This window comes from Pipistrellus kuhlii, unplaced genomic scaffold, assembly GCF_014108245.1.
Source record: "Pipistrellus kuhlii isolate mPipKuh1 unplaced genomic scaffold, mPipKuh1.p scaffold_m20_p_14, whole genome shotgun sequence".
Lineage (NCBI taxonomy): Eukaryota > Metazoa > Chordata > Mammalia > Chiroptera > Vespertilionidae > Pipistrellus > Pipistrellus kuhlii.
In genome coordinates this window covers 47,306,314-47,324,978 of record NW_023425449.1, presented here as the reverse complement: position 1 = coordinate 47,324,978, position 18,665 = coordinate 47,306,314, and the positions used below count along the sequence as shown (strand labels likewise).

The 18,665-nt window shown below is 56.0% G+C and overlaps 1 protein-coding gene across 3 annotated transcripts in view; it reads left to right on the top strand.

Annotated features, from left to right (window-relative positions):
* Nucleotides 1-18,665, top strand: part of CPNE3 (copine 3) — a 47,605-nt gene that overhangs the window by 11,048 nt on the left and 17,892 nt on the right. The window contains exons 2-9 of one of the 3 annotated variants that reach the window (XM_045581567.1): nt 5,162-5,234; nt 5,735-5,872; nt 6,109-6,288; nt 8,274-8,348; nt 9,320-9,391; nt 10,631-10,714; nt 12,648-12,737; nt 16,897-16,995. In XM_045581567.1, the coding sequence (XP_045437523.1) occupies nt 5,741-5,872; nt 6,109-6,288; nt 8,274-8,348; nt 9,320-9,391; nt 10,631-10,714; nt 12,648-12,737; nt 16,897-16,995 (732 nt within the window). In that variant the 5' untranslated portion in view covers nt 5,162-5,234; nt 5,735-5,740. Of the gene's footprint in view, nt 1-5,161; nt 5,235-5,734; nt 5,873-6,108; nt 6,289-6,545; nt 6,567-8,273; nt 8,349-9,319; nt 9,392-10,630; nt 10,715-12,647; nt 12,738-16,896; nt 16,996-18,665 lie in introns of those variants that run through there. The other 2 variants (XM_045581568.1, XM_036437343.2) reach the window with 2 other exon arrangements.

Below are 18,665 nucleotides of genomic sequence, written 5' to 3'. Positions count from 1 at the left end.
GTTGCTGGGTAATTTTTGTAATCCCCTTTTATGGAATTGAAGTTCAGGTACCTGGCAAAGCAGACGCACTCCGATACATCGTGGGAGAGGAATACGCATGACGCCTAGAGGCTCCGGAGTGACCCCTCTTTCTGCCACACAACCCAAGCCCTTGGTGAAGGGCTGAGCAGCCTGGCCTGTGCACGGCATTTGCCCCAGGAGGTTGCTGGGCTGCCCCTAGGAAGGAGCTGTCACTCAAAGTGGACCTGGAAGACGGGGCGTGGGCAGAGGGAGCTGCTGGCTAAGGTCGGCTGGGCAGGTGGGGCAGAGCAGGAAGTCCCTGGCAGCCAGGGATGTTGTTTGCATCATATCAGAGCACAGGGCCCAAGTTGGGGGGGAGAGCGGGGAGGGGGAGCGGGAGGGCGTTTATACCGGGCTTCAGGATTTCGCCAGGGCCTGGGAGGCCCTGGGCCTAGTTCATACGCCAGGCCCTTCAGATATCCGCTCTTGACGTTTGGCGCCTTTGCATCGTCTCTCATGTAATGCTGACTTGGGAAGGTTGGGGTGATTGGGAGCTGACTTGTTTGGGATTTCTGTGTTACCTGCATTTCAGAGGCAGGTCTCCGCCTCTGTTTCCTGTCTTCGTCCTGCCCACTTCCTCGAGCCTCTGACCCTCTGTCGCACTTCCCTTTCTCAAACCCAAGCGGGAGAGGATGGTGATTGTGGTCACAGGGCACCGGGTGCCCGCTGCTGCCCCGCCCCTGGCCCGGGCGATGCGAAGACGGCTGACCTTGGTGCTACCCCTGCATCCTGTGTGGCTGGAACCAGAGCCTTGCTGGCGCCTGTCAGTGACCAGACTCGCAGCGCCTAGAGCAGATTTGATGCAGAGACGTCTGAAATGAGCATTTCTTCTCCTCCTTTTTGAGGCCTTGGAGTGGCACCTGTTGCCCACCCACTGAGCCCCTGAGCCTGGCTCTCAGGCCCCTGGCCTCTCGCCCGTCCTGCCCAGTGTGGCTCCCCACTGGTTGCGCGCTCTGTGCTCACTGAGCTACGTGCTGTGCCCCTGGCATCGGCTCTCAGTATGCTGCGGTCCCCTCTCACCTGCTCACGATCCTCCAGGCCAGCGCTGCCAGCCATCCTGGGCCACAGCACGGTCCCCTGACCTTGGGGTCCAGGTACGCCTCCTCGGGCCTCAGTGCATGTGAGTGAGAAAGCCTGACTCCAGTGAGGGCCTTGAAATTTCTGGTTCTCTGCGACTTCTGGCCGACTCCCGGGAGGCATTGGGGGGTCTGTGCCCGGTGTTCCACGTGAGGAGTGACTCTCCCAGGAGGCATTGGGGGGTCTGTGCGCGGTGTCCCATGTGAGGACTGACTCTCCCAGGAGGCATTGGGGTCTGTGCATTGTCCCACGTGAGGAGTGGATCTCCCAGGGGGCATTAGGGTCTGTGTGTGGTGTCCCACGTAGGAGTGACTCTCCCAGGAGGCATTGGAGTCTGTGCACGTTGTCCCACATGAGGAATGACTCTCCCAGGAGGCACTGGGGTCTGGGTGCGGTGTCCCATGTGAGGAGTGACCCAGGAGGCATTGGGGTCTGTGCACGTTGTCCCACATCAGGAGTGACTCTCCCAGGAGGCACTGGGGTCTGGGCGCGGTGTCCCACGTGAGGAGTGACTCTCCCAGGAGGCATTGGGGTCTGTGCACGTTGTCCCACATGAGGAGTGACTCCCAGGAGGCACTGGGTCTGTGCCCGGTGTCCCATGTGAGAAGTGACTCCCAGGAGGCACAGGGGTCTGGGCACGGTGTCCCACGTGAGGAGTGACTCTCCCAGGAGGCATTGGGGTCTGTGCACGTTGTCCCACATGAGGAGTGACTCTCCCAGGAGGCACTGGGGTCTGTGCATTGTCCCACGTGAGGAGTGACTCCCAGGAGGCATTGGGGTCTGTGCACGTTGTCCCACATGAGGAGTGACTCTCCCAGGAGGCACTGGGGTCTGTGTATTGTCCCACATGAGGAGTGACTCCCAGGAGGCACTGGGTCTGTGCCCGGTGTCCCATGTGAGAAGTGACTCCCAGGAGGCACAGGGGTCTGGGCGCGGTGTCCCACTTGAGGAGTGACTCCCAGGAGGCATTAGGGTCTGTGCACGGTGTCCTACGTGAGGAGTGATTCTCCCAGGAGGCACTGGGGTCTGTGTATTGTCCCACATGAGGAGTGACTCCCAGGAGGCACTGGGTCTGTGCCCGGTGTCCCATGTGAGAAGTGACTCCCAGGAGGCACAGGGGTCTGGGCGCGGTGTCCCACTTGAGGAGTGACTCCCAGGAGGCATTAGGGTCTGTGCACGGTGTCCTACGTGAGGAGTGATTCTCCCAGGAGGCACTGGGGTCTGTGCGTGGTGTCCCATGTGAGAAGTGACTCCCAGGAGGCACTGGGGTCTGTGCATTGTCCCACATGAGGACTGACTCCCAGGAGGCATTGGGGTCTGTGCGTGGTGTCCCACATGAGGACTGACTCCCAGGAGGCATTGGGGTCTGTGCGTGGTGTCCCACATGAGGACTGACTCCCAGGAGGCATTGGGGTCTGTGCGTGGTGTCCCACATGAGGACTGACTCCCAGGAGGCATTGGGGTCTGTGCGTGGTGTCCCACATGAGGAGTGACTCCCAGGAGGCATTGGGGTCTGTGCATTGTCCCACGTGAGGACTGACTCCCAGGAGGCACTGGGTCTGTGCGTTGTCCCACGTGAGGAGTGACTCCCAGGAGGCACTGGGGTCTGTGCATTGTCCCACATGAGGAGTGACTCCCAGGAGGCACTGGGGTCTGTGCATTGTCCCACGTGAGGAGTGACTCTCCCAGGAGGCACTGGGTCTGTGCAGGGTGTCCCACGTGAGGAGTGACTCTCCCAGGAGGCACTGGGTCTGTGCGTTGTCCCACGTGAGGACTGACTCCCAGGAGGCATTGGAGTCTGTGCATTGTCCCACGTGAGGAGTGACTCTCCCAGGAGGCATTGGGGTCTGTGCACGGTGTCCCACGTGAGGAGTGACTCCCAGGAGGCACTGGGGTCTGTGCATTGTCCCACATGAGGAGTGACTCTCCCAGGAGGCATTGGGGTCTGTGCACGGTGTCCCACGTGAGGAGTGACTCCCAGGAGGCACAGGGATCTGGGTGCGTTGTCCCACGTGAGGACTGACTCCCAGGAGGCACTGGGTCTGTGCGTTGTCCCACGTGAGGAGTGACTCCCAGGAGGCACTGGGGTCTGTGTATTGTCCCATGTGAGGAGTGACTCCCAGGAGGCACTGGGGTCTGTGCGTTGTCCCACGTGAGGAGTGACTCCCAGGAGGCACTGGGGTCTGTGTATTGTCCCATGTGAGGAGTGACTCCCAGGAGGCACTGGGTCTGTGCGTTGTCCCACGTGAGGAGTGACTCCCAGGAGGCACTGGGTCTGTGCGTTGTCCCACGTGAGGAGTGACTCCCAGGAGGCACTGGGGTCTGTGTATTGTCCCACGTGAGGAGTGACTCCCAGGAGGCACAGGGATCTGGGTGCGTTGTCCCACGTGAGGACTGACTCCCAGGAGGCACTGGGGTCTGTGCATTGTCCCACGTGAGGAGTGACTCCCAGGAGGCACTGGGTCTGTGCGTTGTCCCACGTGAGGACTGACTCCCAGGAGGCACTGGGGTCTGTGCATTGTCCCACGTGAGGAGTGACTCCCAGGAGGCACTGGGTCTGTGCATTGTCCCACATGAGGAGTGACTCCCAGGAGGCACTGGGTCTGTGCGTTGTCCCACGTGAGGACTGACTCCCAGGAGGCACTGGGGTCTGTGCATTGTCCCACGTGAGGACTGACTCCCAGGAGGCACTGGGTCTGTGCGTTGTCCCACGTGAGGACTGACTCCCAGGAGGCACTGGGGTCTGTGCATTGTCCCACGTGAGGAGTGACTCCCAGGAGGCACTGGGTCTGTGCATTGTCCCACATGAGGAGTGACTCCCAGGAGGCACTGGGTCTGTGCGTTGTCCCACGTGAGGACTGACTCCCAGGAGGCACTGGGGTCTGTGCATTGTCCCACGTGAGGAGTGACTCCCAGGAGGCACTGGGTCTGTGCGTTGTCCCACGTGAGGAGTGACTCCCAGGAGGCACTGGGTCTGTGCGTTGTCCCACGTGAGGAGTGACTCCCAGGAGGCTCTGGGGTCTGTGCGTTGTCCCACGTGAGGAGTGACTCCCAGGAGGCACTGGGTCTGTGCGTTGTCCCACGTGAGGAGTGACTCCCAGGAGGCACTGGGTCTGTGCGTTGTCCCACGTGAGGAGTGACTCCCAGGAGGCACTGGGTCTGTGCGTTGTCCCACGTGAGGAGTGACTCCCAGGAGGCACTGGGTCTGTGCGTTGTCCCACGTGAGGAGTGACTCCCAGGAGGCACTGGGTCTGTGCGTTGTCCCACGTGAGGAGTGACTCCCAGGAGGCACTGGGTCTGTGCGTTGTCCCACGTGAGGACTGACTCCCCAGTGAGACGGGTGCACCGCCGCTCTTCACAGGCTCCTCGAATTAGGACCGCGAAGCCTGCCTCCTTGTTCCGTCTCCGGGAGCTTGGGGCCCTCCATGCCAGCACCCCATGTCTCGCTGGAGGTAGCAGAGTGGGAGGAGGGGAGCAATCTGTCTCTTCCCCTGAGCATGGTCACCTCTCAAGGCCAGCCCCCGGCCTCCTCTGTCCCCAGGCCTCTTCTTCGCTCAGTGTGACAGGCTTGGTGTTTCTGGCGGGTCTGCAGGGCGCGTGAGCGGGAGTGGGAGCAGGAAAACGGCCTCTCCACCTCGTCTGCATTAGCCCCAGCCCGGCAGCGGAGGCCTCTATGTAGGGCTCTATGTGCGGCGGGGGGAGGGGGGGGTGTTTAGCTAAAATTCTTTGAAAATAGAAAGTATCTCCTTTAGCATCTTGTTAAATGAGCAATTTATAATTAAGGTTGTAGTTTTATGTGTTTTATTTCTTAGCTTAATGCTTTGAGTTTTTCTGAGTGGTAAAATTTATAGTGAAGTGAAAAGACAATTCATCTTTTTAAAAAATATATATTTTATTGATTTTAGAGAGGGAGGGAGATAGAAACATTAATGATGAGAGAGAATCATTGATCGCTGCCTCCTGCACGTCCACACCTGGGCATGTGCCCCGACTGGGAATCTAACCGTGACTTTCTGGTTCATAGGTCGACACTGAGCCCCGCCGGCCGGGTGATTAAGTCTCAGTTGCCGCCGTAGAAACTGCATTTCCGTCCCAGTAAGTGAGCTCTGTTCTAAGCGAGAGTCTAGTCCCTCCCAGTCCCTCTCGGTCCCTCCTGGTCCACCTGGGCCCCCTGATCTCCCTGGGCTCCCCTGATCCCTCTCCGTCCCCCTTGTCTCCCTGGTCCCCTGATCTCCCCCCTTCCCTCTCCATCCCCCCTGGCCCCCTGGTCCACCCTGTCCCTTTCTGTCTCCCTGATCCTCCTGATCCCCCCTTTCCTTCTCTGTCCCCCCTGGTCTTTCTGTCTCCCTGACCCACCCTGCTCCCCTCTGGTCCTCCTGATACCCCCCTGGTTCCTCCTGTCCCTCTCAGTCCCTCCTCGTCCCCCTGACCTGCCTGGTCCTCCTGATCCCCCGCTGCCCCCCCCCCCCCCGTCCCTCCTGGTCCTCTGTCTCCCTGGGCCCCCTGACCGCCCTGGTCAGACAGGGTCCTGACAAGCTCTGCGGCTTCCTGGGAACATGGCTTCTCAAGGCCCCTCTCGCACGTGGCTTCTCACAGCTCGGAGATGGCCGCCCAGTGCGTGACGAAGGTGGAGCTGAACGTGTCCTGTGACAACCTTCTGGACGCAGACATCGGGTCCAAGTCAGACCCTCTGTGCGTGCTGTTTCTGAACTCGAGCGGACAGCAGTGGTATGAGGTATGTTAACACGTGAAAGCGAGTGGATTGTTTATTGGCGACGTGAAGAGCTTACCCATGTTACAGTCAGGAAACCACCACACAGGTAGTGCAGTGTGGGGCAGGTGTGTCCCTGACCGGAAGCTTACACACGGACGGAGCCTCCTTAGCCGTCAGGCCCCCTGCGTCCAGGGTGGCCGGTGAGATACTGAGATCTGGGCTGCCACTGACCTGACCCCTTTTGTTCCGGGGCACAGGCGGATCGCACGGAGAGGATTAAGAACTGCCTGAACCCCACGTTCTCCAAGACCTTCATCATTGACTACTACTTCGAGGTGGTGCAGAAACTGAAATTCGGGGTCTATGACATCGACAACAAGACCATCGAGCTGGGCGACGATGACTTCCTGGGAGAGTGTGAATGCACCCTGGGACAGGTGGGTGTGCGCGGGGCAGAGGGCGGCCAGGGAGCTGTGAATGCGCCCTGGGACAGGTGGGTGTGCGCGGGGCAGGGGGCGGCCGGAGCTGGGAATGCACCCTGGGACAGGTGGGTGTGCGCGGGGCGGAGGGCGGCCAGGGAGCTGGGAATGCACCCTGGGACAGGTGGGTGTGCGCGGGGCGGAGGGCGGCCAGGGAGCTGGGAATGCACCCTGGAACAGGTGGGTGTGCGCGGGGCGGATGGTGGCCAGGGAGCTGTGAATGCACCCTGGGACAGGTGGGTGTGCGCGGGGCAGAGGGCGCAGCGAGCTGGGCCTTCACAGAGTTTTCTGCGTTTTCCAGTTGGAGTTGGCATGTTACCTGTCCTGGTCCGGGGGCAGGGCAAAGAGCCAGGCAGGCACTGCTCCCAATCTCCGCGCCCCGCCCCACCTGCCCCACACTGGTACAGTGTTGCCCACTGTTCCCTGTTGCTGTCATTTTCACTTGTGCTCCTTAGTGTAACTTTGAAAGTTGGGAACCATGGGCCACCTGCGGACGGAGCTCACAGCCGGCGTGGTCGGTGAGGGAAGCGGAATCCCGGTTTTCCTAGGGCGGGAGCGTGTGCCAGGCCCCTCAGTCCTGGAGTCGGGTGCTCGTCCCACATCAGGAGTGAACCCGCTGCAGCCGCCCGGCGTGCGGGCCCCAGCTCAATCCATCGCAGTGGCAGCTGATGGTCCCGCTGGCAGGACTGGCCCGACGCCCACACCATGCCACCCGGCACGCTGCTGCTCGGCCGGGCTCATCCTGTAAACCCAGAGTCTGTGGCCTCCGGTGCCCGCCGGGTGGGGTGCGCTCTCCTGCCCTCCTGTTTATCCTCGTCACCTAGTACGTCTTCCCGGGGCGGACAAGCTCGGTCAGGGAGGCTGTGTCTTCCCAGGGCGGACAAGCTCGGTCAGGGAGGCTGTGTCTTCCCAGGGCGGACAAGCTCGGTCAGGGAGGCTGTGTCTTCCCAGGGCGGACAAGCTCGGTCAGGGAGGCTGTGTCTTCCCGGGGCGGACAAGCTCGGTCAGGGAGGCTGGGCCTGGGCTCCGCGCCGACTTCCCACGAGAGGTCCTGGCTGCGTCCGGGTTGGGGTCACCTCTAGGAAGGACTCACGTTCAGTGTTGGGGGATCTCGGCTTTGCTGTTGTCTTGGGCAACATGGAGTTGATCGGTTTTCTAAAACGTTGATAAATGGCATCCAAGGAAAGTTAATTAAAAAAAAAAAGCCATTATGGCTAGCATTAAAGTGAATTTGAGAAATTATGGCTGAGGGGAGGACTGGGTCTACAGTGTTATGTTAGTCAGTGTATCTGGTGGGTTACATATGTGAGGGTTACGTGTCAGGGGACACATTGAATCCCATTTGCTGAGAGTCCTGAGGCCAGGCCTGCCTTTCAGTGGGTTCAGCTCCATGATTAGTGAGAGATGAGTCTGGCCTTCGTCCCCATCACATGTCAGAAATTCATGTTGGAAGGAGTTGAAAAGGGAACTAGTGGGCGGGAGCAGGGAGGTCACAGCTCTTGGAAATGGTTTCTGTGGGTTTCCCATGGGTCCATGTGTTTCAGAATCACTGCGCCCTTCTAGGATGGGCTTAATGTTTCCATTTCTAATGATCCTTTTTATTCATTTTTAAAAAATAGGTTTGTTTTTTTTTTAATTAATTTCAGAGAGGAAGGGAGAGAGAGAGAGAGAAACATCAGTGATGAGAGAGAATCACTGATCGGTTGCCTCCTGCCCCCTTCCACCCCGCCACTGTGGATTGAGCCTGCAACCCAGGCATGTGCCCTGACCGGGAATCGAACCGTGACCTGCTTTATATAGGGCGATGCTCAGCCACTGAGCCACACCGGCCGGGCTGAATGACCTGCTAAATGAAATTTATGCTCAATCTCTTTGTCAAAACCGTTCAGTTAGAAGTTGGCCAGATGCAGTGGAAAAGCTCTCTCACCTTCCGCCCATTATAGATCGTGTCCAGTAAGAAGCTGACGCGCCCGCTGATGCTGAGGAACGGCAAGCCCGCGGGGAAGGGCAGCATCACGGTAAGAGACCTTGTCTGTGCCTCGGAGGTGAGGGGCACGTGGGGCTGCCGGCAGGTGCCCACAAGCCTGGTCACGCCAGCCCGGTGGTGCCCCCTTCCTGCTGGGGAGCCATCACCGACCCCTGTGTGACGTGTGTCAGAAAAGAAAGAAAAACTCACTCACGAATCCCTTTGCGTTTTATGATGGCCAAGGAGTCAGGCCCCTCGTGGTGCTTCCTCGCCCCAGGAGCCCCCTCCCCCACTTAGACCCGACGGCATGGGACGGTTCCGGGCTCTGTGAGACCCTGTCCAGACGGCTTCACTCCGTCGGGTCTCACATGGCATGGCCTCCCCTTTAGCCCTGCACCCGGTGCCGCCCTCCCGCCGGCCCCAGGCCGAGCCCCGCGCAGGACGCCGCTCCTCAGGCTCCCCCTCCGGAGCCCTGGTTCTGACCTGAGCTGGACGAAGGCGGGCTCCCGAGCCTCGGAGGGCTGCGCCGTGCTGCCTGAGCAGCTGGTTTGCTCCGGGTTAAACTTCTCCAGCACAAGCATGAGCGTCTGGGGGGAGCGGCTGGTGGCCCAGAACGCCGCCCGCAGCCGCCGTACTGCTCCTGGGCCGGCACCTGGCTGTGAGCAGTGGCCGGTGAGGTCGTGTGGAAACGGTGATCTCAGCTGCGGGTGTGCCAGGGTTGCTGAGCTCCCAGCTCGGGGTTCGCAGGCTGCAGCTGGTGTGTGCCCAGCCGCGCTTTTCCTTGGATTGGGGAGATGCCGCTGGGGCGATGGCGTCTACAAAGGAAGGTGCCAAACGCAGGATTAGCAGGGTTGGGCACATGCTTATTGCACGTGTGTGAAAGCTAACATGAAAGATCTCTCAGTGGCACCATTTTAGTGATCATTTGTACTGATACTGAGTTTGTACACTGTTAGGTAACAGAATATCAGTACTGTGTCAGAATCCCTAAATCACTCTTCTTTCACTCACCCGATCTCATAGATTTCCGCTGAAGAAATAAAGGATAACAGAGTGGTCTTGTTTGAAATGGAAGCAAGAAAACTGGACAACAAGGTGGGTAGGGATACAGGCGCCTCCTATGTGCCTCCCGTAGATCCTGTTTGGGAAAGGAGGGGTGCAGCCCGGAGCATTAGTTCCTTCCAGGCCCGCTGTCCTGGGGTGTGTCTGTGAGAGCCTGTGTGTGTGTGAATGTGTGTCTCTGTCTCTGTGAGTGTCTGTGAGGTGTGTGTGTGTGAATCTGTGTGTCTGTCTATCTGTGAATGTGTCTCTGTGTGTGTACGTGAATGTGAGGTCTTTGTGTGTGTCTGTGTGTCTCTGAGGTGTGTGTGAATCTGTGTGTCCATCTGTGAATGTGTCTCTGTATGTGTGTACGTGAGTGTGAGGTCTCTGTGTGTGTCTGTGTGTCTCTGTGAAGTGCGTGTATGTGTGTGTGTGTGAATCTGTGTGTCTGTCTGTAAATGTCTGTGTTGCTGTGACTGTGTGTGTGTACGTGAGTGTGAGGTCTCTGTATGTGCCCGTGTGTCTCTGTGTGTCTGAGGGTCTGTATGGATCTATGTGTTTGTGTTTGTGTCTCTGTATTTGTATGTATCTGTGTGCGTATCTATGAGTGCCTCTGTGTGTGTATGTATGGATGTGTCTGTGAGTGTGTGTATCTGTGTGTGTGTGTGTGTGTGTGTGTGTGTGTGTGTGTGTGGAGGATGTGGGAAGGGCAGCTCTGAGCACGCGGGCTGCTGTGCATGCATAGGTGCTGTGGGGAACTAAGAGGAAAGGAGGGACTCTAACCATGAGGTAACCGTGGCTTCTCCACATACTTGCCCCTGCTCCCTGGCGTGTGGGATTGGACCCTGAGGATAGATGTGGAGTCAAGACTCCGATCCGTCAGCAATCAGATGTGACCTGACGTGATCCCTCTGCGTCCATCTGGTCGCTGTCCCTCAGAGTTAGCGCCTGGTGTTGGCATGCTGCTCCCAGAACGCGCCAGAGCTGTGTGAGGGAGCAGTTAGGCCTATGGCCAGCAGAGAACGTGCTTATTGGTGCGGGCGTAGTGCTCACTGTTGTGAAGCACCGTGTGTGTTGAGAAGCGAGGCTGTGTGCGCAGGGTCAGGGCTTTCATCAGAAATGCCTCTTCTCTGGGGAGACGGGCGCATTGGTGCGGAGGGAGAGGGCTGTGCCCTGCAGTGCTGGCACGCAGACCTGCCCCGGGAGGGCAGCGCGGTGTTAGCGTGCCACGGGCAGAGTGGGTGCCACAGCCAGAGCGGCGCCGAGAAGGACGGCCTTCTCCCTCTGACGTAGGACCTGTTTGGCAAGTCCGACCCTTACTTGGAGTTCCACAAGCAGACGTCGGACGGAACCTGGCTGCTGGTGCACCGAACAGAGGTGAGTGTGTGAGGCTGGGAGGCAGGGCTGAGGTTTCCCGGGGGATGTAGTAATCTGAATTTTAAAAAAATTGTTTCTATAAAAATAGCAATCTGAGTTTTGACATATATAACCAGACACAAGGTCAGCATGCTCATTTTTTCTTTTATTAGTGAAGTTTGTATTTTGAGAAATGTATAACCCTTTAAAGAACACTATAATGCATTCCCTGTACATTTTTGTACATTTGGTCTGCACATGTGTGCTCCTTCTTTCTCTCTCTCTGACACCGACACACACACACCTGCATACACACAGGGACTCGCACACCTGCACGCAGGTAGTACCCTCTTGCAGAGCCTTCCTGGTGAGGCTGCAGATGTGACTCCACCTCGGCAGAGCAGAGCCGGGGTTTCTGCTGCCCAGCCGCACTTCAGCGTTGGTGTGGTTTATAGCATTGTGCACAGGTCTCCCTAGCGTCCCGCATGCTGTAAGCATCTTGTTTTGTGTTGTTTTTCAGTCAAGGCTCCCACGTGGCAATTGGCTGTTTTTACATCCTCTCCATGTAAGACTTTCTCCCTGCCTCCCCAGCCTTTCGCCGTCGAACCTCTCCAGTAATCAGCCGTGCATGCCCACGCTCTGGGCTCTGCCTCAGCCAGTCCAGCTGGGTCTCAGTTGTGAGGAGTTGGTGGTCTGTGATGCAGCCCCGCAGGCTGTTCTCCCGCAGTTCACCCTGCTTTAGCTTCTGCTGACCATCGTGCCCGAGTCTCACTTATTACCATCGGACTGAGGTTACACACAGTGTTGTTTTCTCCATCTTCTGTCCCTGCACATGGATTAGCGGTGCTTCCTCTCACTTCCTCCTTTTTGTCTTCAGCGGCATGGTGGGCTCATGGATGGCTGGAGCACAAGGTGCTCATGTTTATCACTCTTTCCTGTTCAGAGTCCAGTGGGCCCCGTTTCTCAAATGTCTCCCATCTCCAACAATTCTCTGCTCAGCTACAGCCCTTTCCTACTGATGCCTTATGAAGAATCACGTGTTTCTCAGGCAACAGATAAAGGAGAGAACGCACAAATACGAGTCAGTTCCCCTCTGTTAGCATCTCAGGATCCTGTGCTGTGAATATTTTGTGTGTTTTTGCTTTTGTTGCTGCTTATAATTATTATTAAATTTTCCCTTTTTGTTAAACTTTCACTTACATTTCATGTCCTTTTGTTTTTAAAGAGTTTATTTATAGATTAAACAGTAAATAGACATGCACTGTGTATAAGAAAGGTTAAAACAGGATCGTTTGGGGGTCTGGAACAGATTACTTCCATTTACATGATCTCTAGTGGGAGATGATGATGCCATTTTCAAACAGCCTTCCGGAATGAATTAAGTTTGCAAAGCGAGGTTCCGCAGTATCTGGATTTGACAGGGCGTGCCTTCAATGGCTCCTGGCTTCTGACATGAGCCTCGATTTGTATGTGCTTGTGGAGCCAGACTGGGGTGACCCATTTCTTTGAAGTGACCCAGTCTCTGAGAGGTGGAGGTATTCAGACACCAAGATCTGAGGGCTCACGTGCTCTTGCAGCTGGGCCCCTGCAGGGGACACAGCTGGAAACTACATTTGCTTGTATCTGCCTATGATGTCTATAGAAATGATGGATGTAAGACTGTCTCTTTAATTCATCCAACCCAGCATGGTTCTTTCTCGGACTGAGTCCTCTGCCGCATGGAAACCTGGTTCCTAAGGCGCCCTTGTGGGTGGGACCCCTTGCCAACGTGCTTCCTGCAGCACGTGTGCTGACCAGAGAGTCCGTCACGGACAGAGGGCGGTACATCCCAGCATGTGTCCGTGGACAGGTGACCAGCTGGCGAGGTCGTAGCACCACCCGGACGGGGAAAGGCGAGAGCAGAACGCGGTGAATTCCGTGCTTCCTAACGCGTCTCTGCATCTCCATTTTCTAGGTCATTAAAAACAACCTGAACCCTGTGTGGAGGCCTTTTAAAATTTCTCTGAACTCCCTGTGCTACGGAGATATGGATAAGACTATTAAGGTAATTTGAAATTACATACACAAACTCACCTCTCTTATACACTTAATTGGTTAGGTCAGTCGTTGGCAAACTCATTAGTTAACAGAGCCAAGTATCAACATTACAGCGATTGAAATTTCTTTTGAGAGCCATATTTTTAAAACTTAAACTTCTTCTAACGCCACTTCTTCAAAATAGACTCGCCCAGGCCGTGGTATTTCGTGGAAGAGCCACACTCAAAGGACCAAAGAGCCGCATGTGGCTCTCGAGCCACAGTTTGCCAACCACGGGGTTAGGTAATTTTAAAGAAAGAAAGTGATGGGACAAGCCTGTGGGACTCCCTTTGTCTGGGCCTGGGAACCCTGAATTGGGGTGTGTGGTAGGTAAAGAGTTTGAAGAATCAACATGTTTGACTGATAGTCCACCCAATGCTGAATCCAACATTGTGATTTTTATTTTACACTTCATTTTTAAAATAAAATGTCCAGTTTAAACGTTTCTTCCTTTTAAAAGGATCCCTTTGCTCTGTGAATAGGAGCCTTTCGCTCCCTCTGTGCCATTGGCGTGTCCTTGTGGATAAAAGCAGGCGTTCCTTTAACCAGAGCCAGCACCATCTGCCGCCTCAGCACGGAGAGGACCAGTGGTTTTCCCTCTTGTTTCCAGAGCAAAGTGCAGCCCTGAAGACAGTGGTGGCTTATTGTCAGGTCCAAGGGCAGAGCGGCAGCAGGGAGCCACAGCAGGTGTCTAAGAATCTTTGATCGTTCTTATTTATCACGTCTCATCAAAAACCTATCTTTAAAGACACTTTTATACTAGAGCCATTTGACATAGATCCCAGAGAGAAGCCTTTGCCTGTGCCCTGTGCCAGCAAGCTGATGGGTCTTGCTGGTTTTGTAAGGGATGTGATGAGGGCGGAGGGGAGGGCGGGTGGCCTGGAACAAGGTCGGATGTAGAGTCAGACCACAGCCCGAGTCCCGATTCCGCTCTTTAAACAGCGAAGGGATCTTGGGCAGGTCAGCTGCCATATCCACTTGTACAGCAGAGAAAATAAGGGCTAAATTGGTGGAAAGGGAAGTCTTGCTTTTAAAGGCAGCGCAGGGGCTGTTATGGCTGGAAGCCTCATTTCCTAGGTCCATCTGTTTGTCTTCAGCAGGGAGAATTTAAGATTAATACCAAGGAGTGTGTGTGCCACCCAGCAGCAGTGAAATGCAGGTTAGGGATGGGGGTTGGGAACAAGCTTTCCTCCCTCTCAGGGTCTTCCTCCTGGTCTAACACTCAGAGAGACACAAGGCAGATCAGCAAGAGGAACTGTGCCTACGTAGGGGAGTGCCCCCGCAGCAGAGTCAGAGCCACAGGGAAACGGGGACTAGAAGACACTCGGAGAGGGACAGCGAGCGTGCGCCGCTGGGGCTCAGGAGGCACTGCAGGAGAGCGCGTGGGAGAGGGTGTTAGGCGCCCTGCGAGATGGGCGGGTGCACTCGCTCTGGTGAGTGAGGACTCCTGTCGTAGGCCAGACTCCTCGTTACAACGCCTCTGACGGTTAAGGGGGAGCGGAAGTCTCTGGAGCCCAGGTCTCGGGTCTTTAGCTCACAGCAATCGCATACTCCTGAGGCAAGTACGAACAAAGTAAACAGTAGAAAAGATGCTTGAAAAATAACTTGAGAGCAGGTAAGACCTTGCTCCCTGGCATAGATCCTTCCGGAAAGCACATACAAACTCCTATAACAATTCAAAAAATGTTACTTTTCAGTGTCACACTAAATGTAGAGCTTTTGCTTTTCACATTAACAGTAGTAAGTTGAAGCTTCAATCTATCTGAAAAGCAAGAGAGGCTGTAAAAAAAACTTGCCTAAGTCAAAACTACTTAATTGTGTGTACTAACATGTTAACAAGGAAACAATGTTTTTAAACCTCCTGCACGCAGTGGCTTACGCACAGGGCTCTCTGATTGTAGTAAGTAAACTGTTTCCGAGCTCACCTGATGAATGCCTCCATTCTTAAACGTGTGTTTTAATGACACAGACGTGCTCTGCCACATCGTCATGTCTGTGCTTCTCTGTGACATCAGAAAGCCATGCATCTGTGCTCCTCCTGGGTTTGGCGTTGCTTGGAGGTGTGAGGCTGGCGGCTTCTCTGCCGCGGTGTGGGTGTGCAGTGTGGTTCTTCCGGCATGGACTATCCTTGCCACAACATCCAGCGAATGGAAAACAGCTGTGCATGCTGCCCTGCCTCACCGGGAATGCCGAGTGGATGTGCTGTGGTGTGGTGTGTGTTCTCATACGCACACATGTACGCATGTGTGTTCATACACATGCACGTGCGCGTTATCACATACATGTGCATGTGTGTGTGGCATGTGCACTCACTTGTGTATATGTGTACAGGTGTGTGTACTGTTGTTTAGAGTAGACCATAGTCCTAGTTTTTGAATCCTTGAGAAATTAAAGGACACAGTCATTATATAATGTCCCCCCAAACTGTACCTGAAGCCGTGTCAGCATTATAAATGTACTGTTTTTCTTTAGCACCAAACATGTGCCTGCCGTGGGGCAGTGGAGCGAGTTATCAGAAATTACCGTTGGAAGCTATTTTTACATCCCCTGAAGTTTCAGGCAGGCTGACATTTGCTCTTCATAAGCTCTGCTTAAATAAAATCTTGACATTATCAAAGCTTGATTTTGCCTTACGTACAAATTGTAGTTTCCTGAATGCAAATAGAATTCTTTTGTCCATAATTAAGAAAAACTATTTAAATGAAATTACTAAAATGTTAAGATTTTTAAAAAAAATATATTTTATTGATTTTGTACAGAGAGGAAGGGAGAGAAATAGAGAGTTAGAAACATCGATGAGAGAGAGTCATCGATCAGCTGCCTCTTGCACACCCCCTACTGGGGATATGCCCACAACCAAGGTACATGGCCCTTGACCGGAATCGAACCCGGGACCCTTCAGTCCCCAAACCGACGCTCTATCCATTGAGCCAAACCGGTCTCGGCGTTAAGATTGTTTTTAACTGCATTTTAATTTTAGTCCAACTAGAAAGCAGTTATTAAGATCATTCATTTTCTTCCCTGACACTTGGGAGGGCCACGGAGGGCGCCGGGAGTCGAGCTGTCTGGCTCGTCCGTGAGCAAAGACCCCCAACAAGTGGACACTCCCGACAGCCCTCGGATTGCGGTGTCTCTGGACCTTGTTTGTGTTCATTAATTGATGGCCGTTTTGTCTTCCTGGATAAAAGGGAATAAAGTAAGGAATGCAGCCCTTCCTGTTGCCATTGCCCGACTCCCTCCTGGGGCTGAGCAGGCGCAGCCCTCTGGGGAGATGTTCCCTGCAGTGATGAGCTGGTGACGTGGCGTTCATGTGGTGATGGGTGGCGAGCCAGGGCCTCAGTCATGGCTCCAGAGCCACACAGGAAACCATCGTCCAAAGCCCTGGAACCCGCTGCCTCCTCAGCAGCCTGGGTGGCCACAGGGTGCAGCCCGAGAGCGTTTGCAGAATGCGATGCTGCTGTGAAGTGACAGCCGGAGAAGACGGTGCTCCATCAGAGGCCCTCTGCTCGCTCTCGGAAAGCGCACACCGCAGTCTTGCTGCAGCGAGTGGCCAGGCGATCTGTGACTATTTTCCGCTCCTCCGTCCTGGCACTGAGCTGCAGGCAAACCAGCTCAGCTCTGCCCTCGGCTTGGAGACAGCAAGCACGGAACGAGAGCCTGCCTGAGCCGGACCTCGCCTGCCCCGCGTGGCAGCAGGGACTTCATGGGTCCAGTGCTTCCCCCAGAGGGCTTTTCCTCGTAGGAGCTGCTGCCCTCAGCGCACTGCCCTCTGGCTTCCTGTCTGGCACTGGCGCAGGCCTCCCTGGTGGCAGGAGACTCACTGTGTCCATAACGAAATCATCTAAATCATTGCACAGACACCAGCCCTCCTTCCTCCTGACAGCTTCAGCCACCGCGTGATTCTACTAAAGTGGGCGAGGTGCCAGCCAGGGTCGGGGTGGGGAACAAGCTGCTCAGAGGAGGTCGAGTGGTCTGTGTTCATCTGTCTGCTGCGTGCCGACCAGGAGCATCTGCAAGTGGCGAGGGTTTGGGGGCACTTGAGCGCTCAGGCACTTGCTGGTCAGCCCACGTTGCCGCAGCCCTGGGCCGAACAGGCCCGCAGCCTGACCTCTCTGTGCTGCTTCCAGGTGGAGTGCTACGACTATGACAACGACGGCTCCCACGACCTCATCGGGGCGTTCCAGACCACCATGACGCAGCTGAAGGCGGCCTCCCGGAACTCGCCCGTGAGTCGCGTCTTGTCCGGTTCCGCCCTCGGCACAGCACAGACCAGGGCTCGCTCCGGGCTGCGGGGTGCTCGGGGACCAGGGGTTGGTAATAGAGGACCCGGAACCCAGGCTGCGGTGTGAGTTTACAGGAACACACAGAGCCTTGGTTTGGTTTGGCTACAGACAGCATCCGAGGTTTGATGGGAAACCTTTGTTTTGAAGCGTGTGGCACGTGCTGGGTCACGGTAATCAGGGCCCGCAGCAGGGCAGACGCCTGGTTGACCTGTGCACTCTGGCCGCCCACCTCCGCCCTTGCTGTGGCCTTACCCCAGGAGGGACGAAGCGTGGTGATAGGACTTCAAGTTAGGGAATCGTAGCTAAACGAATACATGAAACCAATGGGCCCTTTGGTTTAGCTTATTGGGTTGTAAACAAACAAGAGGGGCTGGGCTTTCCAGGGGGCCCGGGGGCCCCACTCCTGGTCACAGCCCCTCCCACAGCTGACAGGCCTGGTGGGATGGAGGAGGCTTTCCAACCCTCTGCGGCTTACATGCCAGCGGTGACTGGCGCTGAGCTGACAGACTGGATTAAAACAGCAGCAAAACCCAGTGGCAGAGGCAGATATTCCGCGTCGTGGTGGTTTTCTGAGGCAGAGCAAACTGGACGCAGTGGGCACCTGACCACGGGCAGTACCGTCCCGGCTCAGCCGGAGGGCTGCTGGTGGTTTCGGGGTTTCAGCGCCTGTGTCCGGAGCAGTGAATGGCCTACCTTCAGACGAGGATGAGTGACGGCGACTGGACGCCCTGTGTGCATCCTGCAGGTTCCCTGCACTGACTGGGGACGGGCTGGGCTTCCCTGTGCCCAGGCAGCTTGCTCAGTGCTGCTCGGCAAAGGCAGGGCTGTCTGGTCGTCCGCTCTCGGTGCCCTGGCGGCTCGATGAGAGCAAGGGCACAAGCGATGCGGCCTTTGCTGTGCCAGTGGGCGCCTCCTCACTGGAAACGCGCAGTCCTGAGCGCTCATGGTGGTGACGGAGACTCGGACCTGAGCCCTCAGAAGGTTCGCAGGATTCTCTTTCACATCATTTGCCAAATGTACCTCTTCACGCTTGGTTCTTAGACCAGTAACCACGGGTGGGCAGGGGGTGCTTTCTAAGAACCGGGAGAGCGGGCTCATCATGTGCACCGAGTCCCTGTGCTGTAGTGTGAGGAGCAGCAGTGAGAACCGAAGGGTCACTCGGAGTGTTACCCCCTCGCTGTGAAAAAAGGAGTGAAGGAAACAAGTGAGAACACGATGAAGTATGTAGGTCAGTTTTGTGTGGCTGCAGATGTTCCAGGCGGTGGGTGCAGATTGGAGAGGGCCAGGCGGTGACTGACACCAGGGCGAGGGGGTGGAGGGGACAGGCGGGGAGGAGGAGGCAGGGCCCAGTGGGAGGGGCACTGCATTTCACACAGGACTTGGCTTCACCTCTGTGTTCCCATGGCAGGTCTTTTCTTTCCTGAGCAGCATGTTTTCTCTCTGAGGGAAAGGCTGGGAGTTACAGTTACTTCTTCTTTGTGAAGAAGAAAGGTTATGCTTAGAGTTTTCCAGGAGATTTGTATTAAAAGGCACCTTCCAGGTGAGCGTTGGGACGTCAGTGATGGCTGAGTTGCTAGTCGTCGTGGTATTGCCTCAGGCGCTGCAGTAGACTC